The sequence below is a fragment of the Plectropomus leopardus genome, chromosome 18 (genome assembly GCF_026936395.1).
Source record: "Plectropomus leopardus strain MGB_pleo_1.0 chromosome 18, ASM2693639v1, whole genome shotgun sequence".
NCBI lineage: Eukaryota > Metazoa > Chordata > Actinopteri > Perciformes > Serranidae > Plectropomus > Plectropomus leopardus.
In genome coordinates this window covers 11,210,450-11,221,487 of record NC_142193.1, presented here as the reverse complement: position 1 = coordinate 11,221,487, position 11,038 = coordinate 11,210,450, and the positions used below count along the sequence as shown (strand labels likewise).

Sequence of the window (11,038 nt, the reverse complement as noted above, 5' to 3'; positions counted from 1 at the left end):
TATATTTTAAAACAAAAGCTAGGGACAAATGTCTAAAGAGAAAACAAAGAAAGGGAAAATTAGATTAATAGAATATTTGAAATTATGTTAGAAAATTATTAGAATTTTTACGCCATTTTCCAGGTTATTATTTTTAAAAAAAAATCTTTTTTATTACTTCTTTTTATTTATTTATTTATCTATTTTTTTCTGTGGTTGCTCATTGCCCTCTTCCTATGTTTTTGAAAGAACTCAAGCCAATATGCTCAGGTTTCAAAGGGTTAAATAACTTGTCAATCAGTAACAGATTAAAACACAACAGAGCAGCTGCAGCCAAACATACGTATATTACAGCAACATGAAAACAATATAGCAATTGCATGTATAGTGCACACAAACACACATGCACACACACACACACACACACACACACACACACACACACACACACACACACACACACACACACACACACACACACACACACACACACACACACAGACACACACACACACACATTATGTTGCCTGGCAACAGTGATGTTCTCCTCTGGCCAGAGTTACATTTCAATGAATGTGGTTTTGTACTCACCTGTCTGAATGTGAGTCTTGAGCACCAGGAAGTCCATCATAAGGTCCAACTTCTCTGCACGTCTGCTCTCAAAGCATAATATCAACAGTGCTGGGTTTTCTGTGGTTCGTCTGTTATCTTTTGGACTTTGTTTTTTCATGTTTTCTGTTTCCCTTTATGTAAATGTAGGCAATTTCATGTTTTGTCTGTTTTCCTCTCCACTCCTCATTTGTCATGTCCGGTTTTACTTCCTGTCTTTGTGTGTTTTCCCGCCTTTTTGGTTGCCTGACCCGCCCTAATTAGTTTCATCTGTCTCTCTTTAATCCTGCAGCCTACTCACCTGCTATCACTTCTCCAATTACTGTTTCCCTACACACACCTGCCCACGTTCTTTGTTCTTTGTCAAATCACCTGTTCGTGTTCCCTTGTGTTTTCCCTGTTGCTGGTTTTGCCTGCTGATTGTTCCTGCTTTCATGATCACCTGGTTTTTTATTTTTTCTGTTTGAGAGACTGTCCTCTCAGCCTTTTTGTCCCACTGTGACCAGTTCACCGAGATTCTCTGTCCTACTTTAACCAGTCCAATTAGTCCCTCCATCCCAGTCCACTCTGCTTCTCTGTCCCACTTTAACTAGTTTATTCAGCCTCTCTGTTATTATGTTATTTTGTTATGTTATGGGATTATTGCCATAAACAGCAGAAAGGCCTCACACATCTCACTGAGGGTAAAAGCTCCTCAGTTACCACAGAAATCATCTTGGAGGATTTGTGATGCCAAATGTAAAGCAAGGAGAGAATGTGTAGAGGAATGCATATAATTATGCTAAATTATGATAATAAATCAGTCATGGTGCTTCAGCCAAACGTGTGGTTTTTAAAGAAGTGTTGCATAAATCTTGGCAGGTTTTGAGCACTTTGTGGCTCACAGACGCTAAAGTCATGGGAGCTGAGACCTCTGGGGAAAAGCTTTTGAAGTCCGCTCCAGCCACTAAATACATATTAATTTTTTTTTTGTTTATAAATATTTATTCACTTTAACTTAATTTTCCCTCTTGCCTCATGCTGTTTACCAACAAACAAAAAACAAAGACGCAAACATTCACAAATATAAAACTGGTTTTCATCTACAGCTTGTACATTATTTCTCTGGATGACAGTATGGAAGGCAGACACAGGACCCACCCAAGTCTTGATACAGAAGCAAAAGATCCTTTGGTCATCCATTAAACTTTCATTCATTAATAAGTATAAACAAATTAAACTCCCAACAGAGGCCTCACAGAAGATCCTCATTTAAAAAAAACACATCTCCCCCCAGCCTCCAACTATTGTTGTAATAAATATAATTTTAGATACACTATAAGTTTATTTACATTATGTTTACAGTCTTATAATCGTTGCACTTTGATTACAGTGCAAATTGTTTGGCTGCTCATGAGTCAACTCAGCACTCTCTGTAAATCCATTTCGCTTTGACACATTCAATCCATGTCATGAGCCAGTGACTGACTCAGGCTGTCTGAGGGGCAGGGGCAAAAGTAAATAAAAGGAGCACCAGCTGCATGTGGTGGAGGACAGGCGTGCAGAAAGTTTTGAGCATGTAGGGCAGCCTACTTGGTACTTAAACACGTTTACTCCATTTTAGGGGTTTCCCATCAGATTGAATCAGGATTAGACTTCCCACATCACTTTCTCCTTTGGAAGCTCACCCTACAGCACACCATCATTAAGCCGGTGCTTTGCCGATGTTCTTTTAGGCCCTGAGAGCTCCAGAAGTGGACCAGACTCAGGAGGTATTCATGATTTAAGAATACAGTCTGCATGGGAATTTTAAAGTCCTCAATGCTGTAGACGGCACGCAAGCACACAGGAGTGTTGTGACCATAGGAGAAGGTAGGAAGGAGCAGCAGTGAGTTGCCATAGCTACGTAGACTCTCCACAAATGGACGGCGACGCCCCATTAGAGCCCCATACCTGAATATAAACAGCAGATGTCAAGTAACAACACAAAGGAAATTTATAAGGTCTACTCTGCACTGGAGCCTGCCTCAAGTGGTCATTCAATGAAATTCAATTTTTGGCACTTTGCATCGGCTTCATTTTTCAGTCTCGGAGGTTGCTGTTATGAGATGCGGAGCACATGGACCCAAAATGCAGGAGCTCCAAGGAGGTAAAACAGCAAATAGAAAATCACATGACGAAAACAAGTATCCAACAAAGACTAGACTGACCTTAAAACTACGTAACACAGAATCCTAAAAACCCCAAAACCAAGAAATAATAAATCTTCTTAATAATAAACTGATCAAATGAATGAAAACAAAGACACTAATACATGCAAGTTAAATGAATCTTATACAGACACTCAGTGCAGTCTTCCCAAAAGTCTGAATGCATATAAATGCATTCAGACTTCCACATTTTTTTGCCTCAGAGGTTGCTGCAAGAAAAGACTTCATGAGTGAATGGGCTACAACAGTATCTCTGTCCGTTCCCTGGGTCTGGAAACTACATTTTATCCCATCAACAATCCTCCAGGTGAAGCCTGAGCACCCCCTGACTGTGCAGCTTCAACAAGAGGTCAAACTCCTGCGACATGCTGTGGACTCCTCTTTTAGGCATCACGTTATCGTAGTAGTGGTTAGTCAGGGCGCAGAGTACATGTGGGTGATTACTGTAGGGCCAGAACCCGTACAGATGCACGTCATCACAGAGTTCCAGCGCCAAGCTAACCATCATTAAGCCGGTGCTTTGCCGATGTTCTTTTAGGCCCTGAGAGCTCCAGAAGCGGACCAGACTCAGAAGGTATTCAGGATTTAAGTACACAGTCTGCATGGGAATTTTAAACTCTTTAACGCTGTCGGCGGCCCGTTGGCATAAATTAGTGTTTATGCCATAGGAGAAGGCGGGACAAAGCAGCAGAGAGTTGCCGTAGATACGCAGATTCTCGGCAAAAGAGCGGCGATGCTTCATTAAAGAGTTATACCTGAAAATAAACAGCATATGTCAAGCAACAAGACAAAAGGAACATTATTGAGGTCCTTTAAATACTCTAGCTCACCTCTGTACGAAGATGCTTGGGTTTGCTGTCACCAGGTCAGTCTTGTTGCCCACATCTTCCTCAAAGCCGTTGTCCAAGGGAGGTAGGTTACACCTGAACAAGTGAAAATGAAGACATAATTAAAATAGTTAATAGTAATGGTTAAAGGGAATTTTCAACAGAGACCACTTAAATTCTGTTTAATAAGATTGTCATCAGCCTTTCAGTCCACAACGTTGGTCACCTTTCTCACCTGATAACAAACTGAGCTGAATTGATCTCCTCTCCACAGCCGCTGTCGCGCAGGATCCCGCCATTCCCAACAACAGCACATGTTTCATATGTTTTACGCTGAAATGGACGCACCTGAAATCAACAATGGAAAAGGTTTTTTTTTTGTTTTTTTTTTTAATTTTAAATCAATTTTGAATTCAACTTTCTGTATATAGCCCAATATCAGAAATAAAAATGTGCCTCAGAGGGCTTTACAATGAATCAGTTTTTGACTAGTATCAGTGAAATTGGATTTGTGGCAGAAAGGGATGTTATTCATGTCTTGGTGAGTTAAGAGGTTTGTGTTTTATTTTGTGCAATAATTAATATTTTTATGTTTCTGAAAAGAAAAGTACTTCAAGCACTGCTGAGGTAAAAGTCAGCAAAAGAACTGTTTTCTGAGTGAAGTGAAAGAAACTATTATGATCTGTGTCTAGCATCATATTTATCTGCGTCTGCCTTTAACACAGTTTTCTTTATTATTAAATTCCATTCATTTATTCATTCAATAACTTCACAGGTTGAGTCATCTTAACATGTGCTGCTTTTGTCAGTAGTCAAAATAAATTGAAAGTTGTACTTTCTTTATTTGAATTTGTATTTTAATCCTCTTCTTAGCATATTATTGTAATTTGATGATGATTTGATTAGGCATTGTTGCCAAAAGAAAAACAATTTAAAATTTATCTTAACCAAACAACAAAACCATACAACAAATGCAACAAATCACACCAGAGATCACAGACAGTGGATGCAGTGAAACTTATGAATCATTCTCCATACATTTACAGCATTTCGCCAATTTAAAAAGGGTCCTTGCATAAAACTAGATTGTCTCTGTGCTTAAAATTGGTGCTACCAAACAGAGGCAAAGGGCTATGGTATTCCTTTTTGCTCCTGAGGTAGAAAACCTACAACTACCAGAATGTGAAAGGGGACCAAATTGTGTATGTTGAAGGCACATTTTATTGTATGAAACAATTGTAATCTGCAGAGGGGGTAAAACATTTGATCATAGCTCAAGAGGTCCCCAGCTAAGATGTGGCTGCTCTGTATTATTTTGCTTTTTTTTGAGCCAGAATGTGAATAGGCATGTGATCTTTGTCAGAACTTGCCAGATCAAAGTAGTGAGATTAAAAACATTTCAGGAACAATCAAGACAGCAAACAGGCAGCTGGTGTTAATGGTGATGTTGTTCATGAAGGACAAACATACCTTTACAAAGGTGTTAAAAGTCTTCAATTTCACCTCATGAGTCCTCGACTGTTCCCCGTCGTACCTAATTTTGGATCCCAGCGGAGTGTTGGCCTGAGTAATGATGGCCTTCTCAGAGCCATTGCACTGGCTTTTCAGCTGTAATCTGGGGAAACACAAGGTCTTTGTTCAATAAATACAAGACAGTCAAGAGTGTTGACACTGACTGAGATTTATAATTTTCAAAATACAGTTAGAGCTGAGGTACTCCTCATGTGATGCATAATGTAAAATGAATATGATTTTTAAATTATTTTTATCCTATATCAGAAAGCAAATGGACTCAGCTGCAGCCAAGTAATGCCCGATGATCACGTGACCCTCCAAGCATGGCTTGATGTACAGTTTATTTGAACTACCTTTTAAATGATACTGATTGTCCACTCCTGGACCAAGACAATGTATATACAATTCTTGCTTGCTTGGACTAAGGACACTGGATGTACAGCATATCCACGACATTAAAATAAAATAAATCAAACATAAGTTACCTTAATTTTTGGAAATTGTACTCGTTCTTCTTCAAGGTTTGAGAGGTTACATTTTTTACTTTTTCAATGGCCACCCTGTGACACACACACACACACACACACACACACACACACACACACACACACACATAAAGAAAAGCACACAGTCAGGTGTAAAATCTCTGCAGTGCAGCCATGACTTGCTCTGATGAAGTCGTACAAAATCATGTCACTTAGGGAGAAGTAGTCATGGTGTGTACTCTCACTTGCAGCCTTCACAGAGTTCAGCAGGCCCAGGGTGTTGTTTCTTGCGGTGAGGTGGCTTGAAAGGTGCCATGGTGCTGTGGAGCAAAAAGAAGAGAAACAGGACAGACAAGTAAAATGCCAATGCCGGAAATAAAACATATGGTCTCACTGGGTCTGAGCCAGAAGTTGGCACAGAAACAATGACACTCTGATGAAACCTGTCAAACAAGTGGTTGGTAAACAAGAAGTATCATAAAAGAGATAATGTCGGAGAGCAGATTGTTCCTCCTTTGTGTTTGTAATATATGTACATCCTCAAAGGATACTATATGTTTTAAATTAAAAATGTTAGTGTCCAGGCTGCCTTAAAATTCTACATTGACTGAGTTTGAGAACACATGTTAATTCAGTACAAAACTACCTCTACTTGTCTCAGATTTATTTAATTTAATATTTAAAGAAGCCTGGACCCTACTGTTATATTTTTTAAAAAATTGCCAATAACTTACAATTTCTATGTACAAATGTCTCTTTTAATTGTAAACAAATACAACACTACAAAGAAATAAATATTGAATTGAGCGAAAATATTAAATGGAATAATATGCACATGTTAAAGCACAGTTTTCATTCTATACTTAAAATGTATAATTTATGGGAAAGTAGATGTTTAAGAGTGACATTCAGTTGTTCACATCACTTGAGAAAAAAATCCTTTTCACTTTTTTTCAAATTTCCATCCACACATTCTTCGTTTCCTATAGAACCGACAATGTAGTACAAGAAAAGAAAAAAATTACGCACTTTGAAAAGAAATTAGCCAATCAGTTATTGAAGTGATGTTTTCCAAAATTAATTTTCAAAAAGTTAGTATCTCCCTCCTGAGATTGTGTAGTATTGTGTGGTGAATCATGATATTGAAGCACAGATACACATGGTGCCTTTTGAGAAGTATTCACTCATACACAAAAGCAAAAAGATCTACATCAGCCTCTTTTTCTAAATGTCAAAGTCATTTCACACTCAGGATAACTTTTGGCAAAGCGTGAGTGGAGGTGGAGAAAAACTGTCAAGACAATTGATTTGAAAGTTAAAAGTTAAAGTTATCTGTGGTGTATGAAATGGTAATCCATGTCTTTCTTTGTCTTCTGTGTACATGTCTGTGATATGCTGCTGTGGAAAACAATTTATCCTTGAGAACAAATAAACTAAAAGTGTGTAGAAAAAAGTGACAAAAGCTCCCCTCCATAATCCACTGTTCAACCAGCATCTGACACTGCTCTTGTCTTACAGTCTTGTCACACTCCACATCAGCACACAAAGTACAAAAACCTTCCTGACAGTTACATGTCCCATAGGTGGCTGGGAAAGATCGCCTCACACTTACTTATTGTCAACCATGGACCAGATGAGAGTTCTCAGCATGCTCGCCAAACAGATGAGAAAGATTACCAAAAAGAAGAGTGACTTCACTGTCCTTTGCATCATAACTCTACTTTCTTGCAGTCCTTCACCTGTTAGCTCCCTCACCTTCTGTTGTCACTCTGTATCCAGAGAGCGTGACTATTTGGCCTCTCTGATGTTTTATGTCTGATTTACCTCCCTCCTTTCTTTCTTTTCTACTACTCCTCCTTCTATTCCTGTCAGTCTGGTCTGACTCACTTTATACATGCTCTTGTTGAAGGTGGCAAAAAGAGACGTGAACTTTTGGGCTCTCGCATCTTCTCACCATCTCAAGAAGTTCTTAAAATTGCTTGCTGAGTTTGTGTGACAAAAAGCACTGAAGAGTCAGTATCTTTTGATTTTCATTTTTATTTTTAAACTGTTATTATTATTATGTATTCAGTATAATAGAGTTATTCTTTCTTTCTTATACTTAAACACATCCTCAAGATACTTATAGCTGAAAATTAACTTAATCTTATGAATCAAATCTGTCTATGGATCATTCTTTGATTATTCCGTTTCAAAACTAAACCTGAAAAAAACAAATAAACGACATGGTTATTTTATTTGTCCATTTTATAACCAAAATGGAAAAAAATGAATAATGAGAATCTTTTAGTGTTTTGTTTTTAGTTTTACATCCAGAACAAAGGTGCATTTAATGAATTGATTTATGGTTTATTTACATTGTACAGGTGTCCCCATCCAGATAAAATGAAACACAATTCAGTAGCAGCACCTTAAGTGGTGACTTTGTAATACAGTGAGAACATCACCTTCCCAAAGGCTGTGTCCTGTCAGTCATGCTCTGTGTCTGCTTCCTCTCCAGTGTCAATCACAGTGCTACGTTGCTGTGATTTTGCATTTGACAGTGTGTTTGTATATGTTTGCTGTTTTTTTAACAACTTTGCAACAATAGCTGCTGCTCAGAAACAGGTGAGTACAGCAGGTGGATTTTTATTCAGACAACATCTGAAATTTCCTGAGTAAAGAAAAAAAATGTTTTTATTAAGGTGCACAAGCAATCCAGTTTTTATACCTTACTCTTTAACCTCTCAGTTTCTCTTTTCTGGCTCTTCATGGCTATTGAACAAGGCTGCTCAGCACTGTATGGTGTCTCGTCTGCCTTGTAGTTGACTGCCCCCTGGTGGTATCTTCTACTGGGCTTCCTTTATTGGTAGTAGTTACCAATTGCCAATGCTACCTGCATCCAGCAACACCTTAACCAGCTGTAGTGTTTCTTTTCTATTGAAAATCTTGTGGCAGTCAAGTCTTCTCAGCGCTACGTGTTCAGTGTTAGATACACAAGGCTGCAATATCACCACTTTGTAATGGAAAAGGTTTAAAGCCATTACTATAATATAGTGAGACCAAACACTGTTTGTGTGATGCAAGTGTCAGTGCCAAGGTTTTTATGCCAGGCTGCCATCAAGCCTGGTTGTTTGTAGCTTTGGAATACTGTGGCCATGCTACTCCAATTGTGGAATAATGCCTACGTGAGACCAACCCTTTTGTAAAAGTCTTTTTTTTTTTTTGTATTGCAGTATGAGTATTGCTTTTTGGAGCCGGTTTTAAACTGCAAACTCCAAAACTGTGTTTGAGCTGGTGTTTCATATGAAAACAATTTTTTCAACAATGTTTTTGTAAAATAAATAAACAGCAAGTTCTGTTAACAAATCATTAGCTGTATGGATATTTATGGTTATTGTGTTTGAAATTGCCTTCCAATTGTAAAAAATGTGAAATATGACATAGTATATTTTTATAATATGTCGGCGAAAATGACTTATTGATGTAAAGAAAAAAAGCCAGACTTGTCCCTGTATGTTACAGTATCAGTATTTAATGTATGTAGCAACCTCTGGGCTGTATTTTAATAAACAGTGTTACTCCTTTTCCAACATTGTTCTGAGATGTGCTGAAAAGAAGACAAACTGGCTGAGGGAGTCAGTCAGAGAGAGTACACGAAGTGCCAAATTATTCGAACTATTCCAAGCTTTATCCAAAGCAGCTTTGAAAGCAAGCAGCAGCACAGTCACATGGGCTGATGTTGTGTCACTGGCAGGAACAACTCAGTAGACCGAAGAAATGCCACTTCAACTCATGTCACACTGTGTCATTTTGTTTGTCACTTTGGCAGTTCATTCGGTGACAGCTGAACTTCAGCTTGTGATGATGACAGATCATCTGAGTCTGTCAGGCTTTAAATTACATCAACGCATTACGGGCTCAATGTTTGTTCCAATTAACCACCAATTTAAACAACTAAATTGTCTATTATAATGCAATCAAAACTTACAGAATTGAACAGAAATCACTGACTATATTAAAACATTAAAGCATCAGGAGAACCATATAGCATTTGCATGTGTAGTGCACACACACACACGCACACACACGCGCGCGCACACACACACACACACACAGACACACACACACACACACATTATGTTGCCTGGCAACAGTGATGTTCTCCTCTGGCCAGAGTTACATTTCAATGAATGTGGTTTTGTACTCACCTGTCTGAATGTGAGTCTTGAGCACCAGGAAGTCCATCATAAGGTCCAACTTCTGTGCACGTCTGCTCTCAAAGCATAATATCAACAGTGCTGGGTTTTCTGTGGTTCGTCTGTTATCTTTTGGACTTTGTTTTTTCATGTTTTCTGTTTCCCTTTATGTAAATGTAGGCAATTTCATGTTTTGTCTGTTTTCCTCTCCACTCCTCATTTGTCATGTCCGGTTTTACTTCCTGTCTTTGTGTGTTTTCCCGCCTTTTTGGTTGCCTGACCCGCCCTAATTAGTTTCACCTGTCTCTCTTTAATCCTGCAGCCTACTCACCTGCTATCACTTCTCCAATTACTGTTTCCCTACACACACCTGCCCACGTTCTTTGTTCTTTGTCAAATCACCTGTTCGTGTTCCCTTGTGTTTTCCCTGTTGCTGGTTTTGCCTGCTGATTGTTCCTGCTTTCATGATCACCTGGTTTTTTACTTTTTCTGTTTGAGAGACTGTCCTCTCAGCCTTTTTGTCCCACTGTGACCAGTTCACCGAGATTCTCTGTCCTACTGTAACCAGTCCAATTAGTCCCTCCATCCCAGTCCACTCTGCTTCTCTGTCCCACTTTAACTAGTTTATTCAGCCTCTCTGTTATTATGTTATTTTGTTATGTTATGGGATTATTGCCATAAACAGCAGAAAGGCCTCACACATCTCACTGAGGGTAAAAGCTCCTCAGTTACCACAGAAATCATCTTGGAGGATTTGTGATACCAAATGTAAAGCAAGGAGAGAATGTGTAGAGGAATGCATATAATTATGCTAAATTATGATAATAAATCAGTCATGGTGCTTCAGCCAAACGTGTGGTTTTTAAAGAAGTGTTGCATAAATCTTGGCAGGTTTTGAGCACTTTGTGGCTCACAGACGCTAAAGTCATGGGACCTGAGACCTCTGGGGAAAAGCTTTTGAAGTCCGCTCCAGCCACTAAATACATATTAATTTTTTTTTTTGTTTATAAATATTTATTCACTTTAACTTAATTTTCCCTCTTGCCTCATGCAAACATTCACAAATATAAAACTGGTTTTCATCTACAGCTTGTACATTATTTCTCTGGATGACAGTATGGAAGGCAGACACAGGACCCACCCAAGTCTTGATACAGAAGCAAAAGATCCTTTGGTCATCCATTAAACTTTCATTCATTAATAAATAAATATAAACAAATTAAACTCCCAACAGAGGCCTCACAGAAGATCCTCAT

General features: G+C 38.6%; 1 protein-coding gene across 2 annotated transcripts; it reads right to left on the bottom strand.

The window, feature by feature from the left end:
* Window positions 1-1,549: 1,549 nt before the first annotated feature.
* LOC121956950 (alpha-2,8-sialyltransferase 8E-like) lies at window positions 1,550-10,934 on the bottom strand. Of its 2 annotated transcripts, none has more exons than XM_088091357.1 (7): window positions 9,795-10,934; window positions 5,850-5,924; window positions 5,605-5,679; window positions 5,075-5,219; window positions 3,840-3,952; window positions 3,608-3,700; window positions 1,550-3,532 (listed from the first exon to the last, which is right to left on the bottom strand). In XM_088091357.1, the coding sequence occupies exons 2-7, from the start codon at window positions 5,918-5,920 to the stop codon at window positions 3,070-3,072; spliced, it is 960 nt and encodes a 319-aa protein (XP_087947483.1). In that variant the 5' UTR covers window positions 5,921-5,924; window positions 9,795-10,934; the 3' UTR covers window positions 1,550-3,069. The 2 variants fall into 2 exon arrangements, with proteins under 2 accessions (XP_087947483.1, XP_042361337.2); XM_042505403.2 differs by lacking the exon at window positions 9,795-10,934 and adding an exon at window positions 7,217-7,684.
* Window positions 10,935-11,038: the final 104 nt, after the last annotated feature.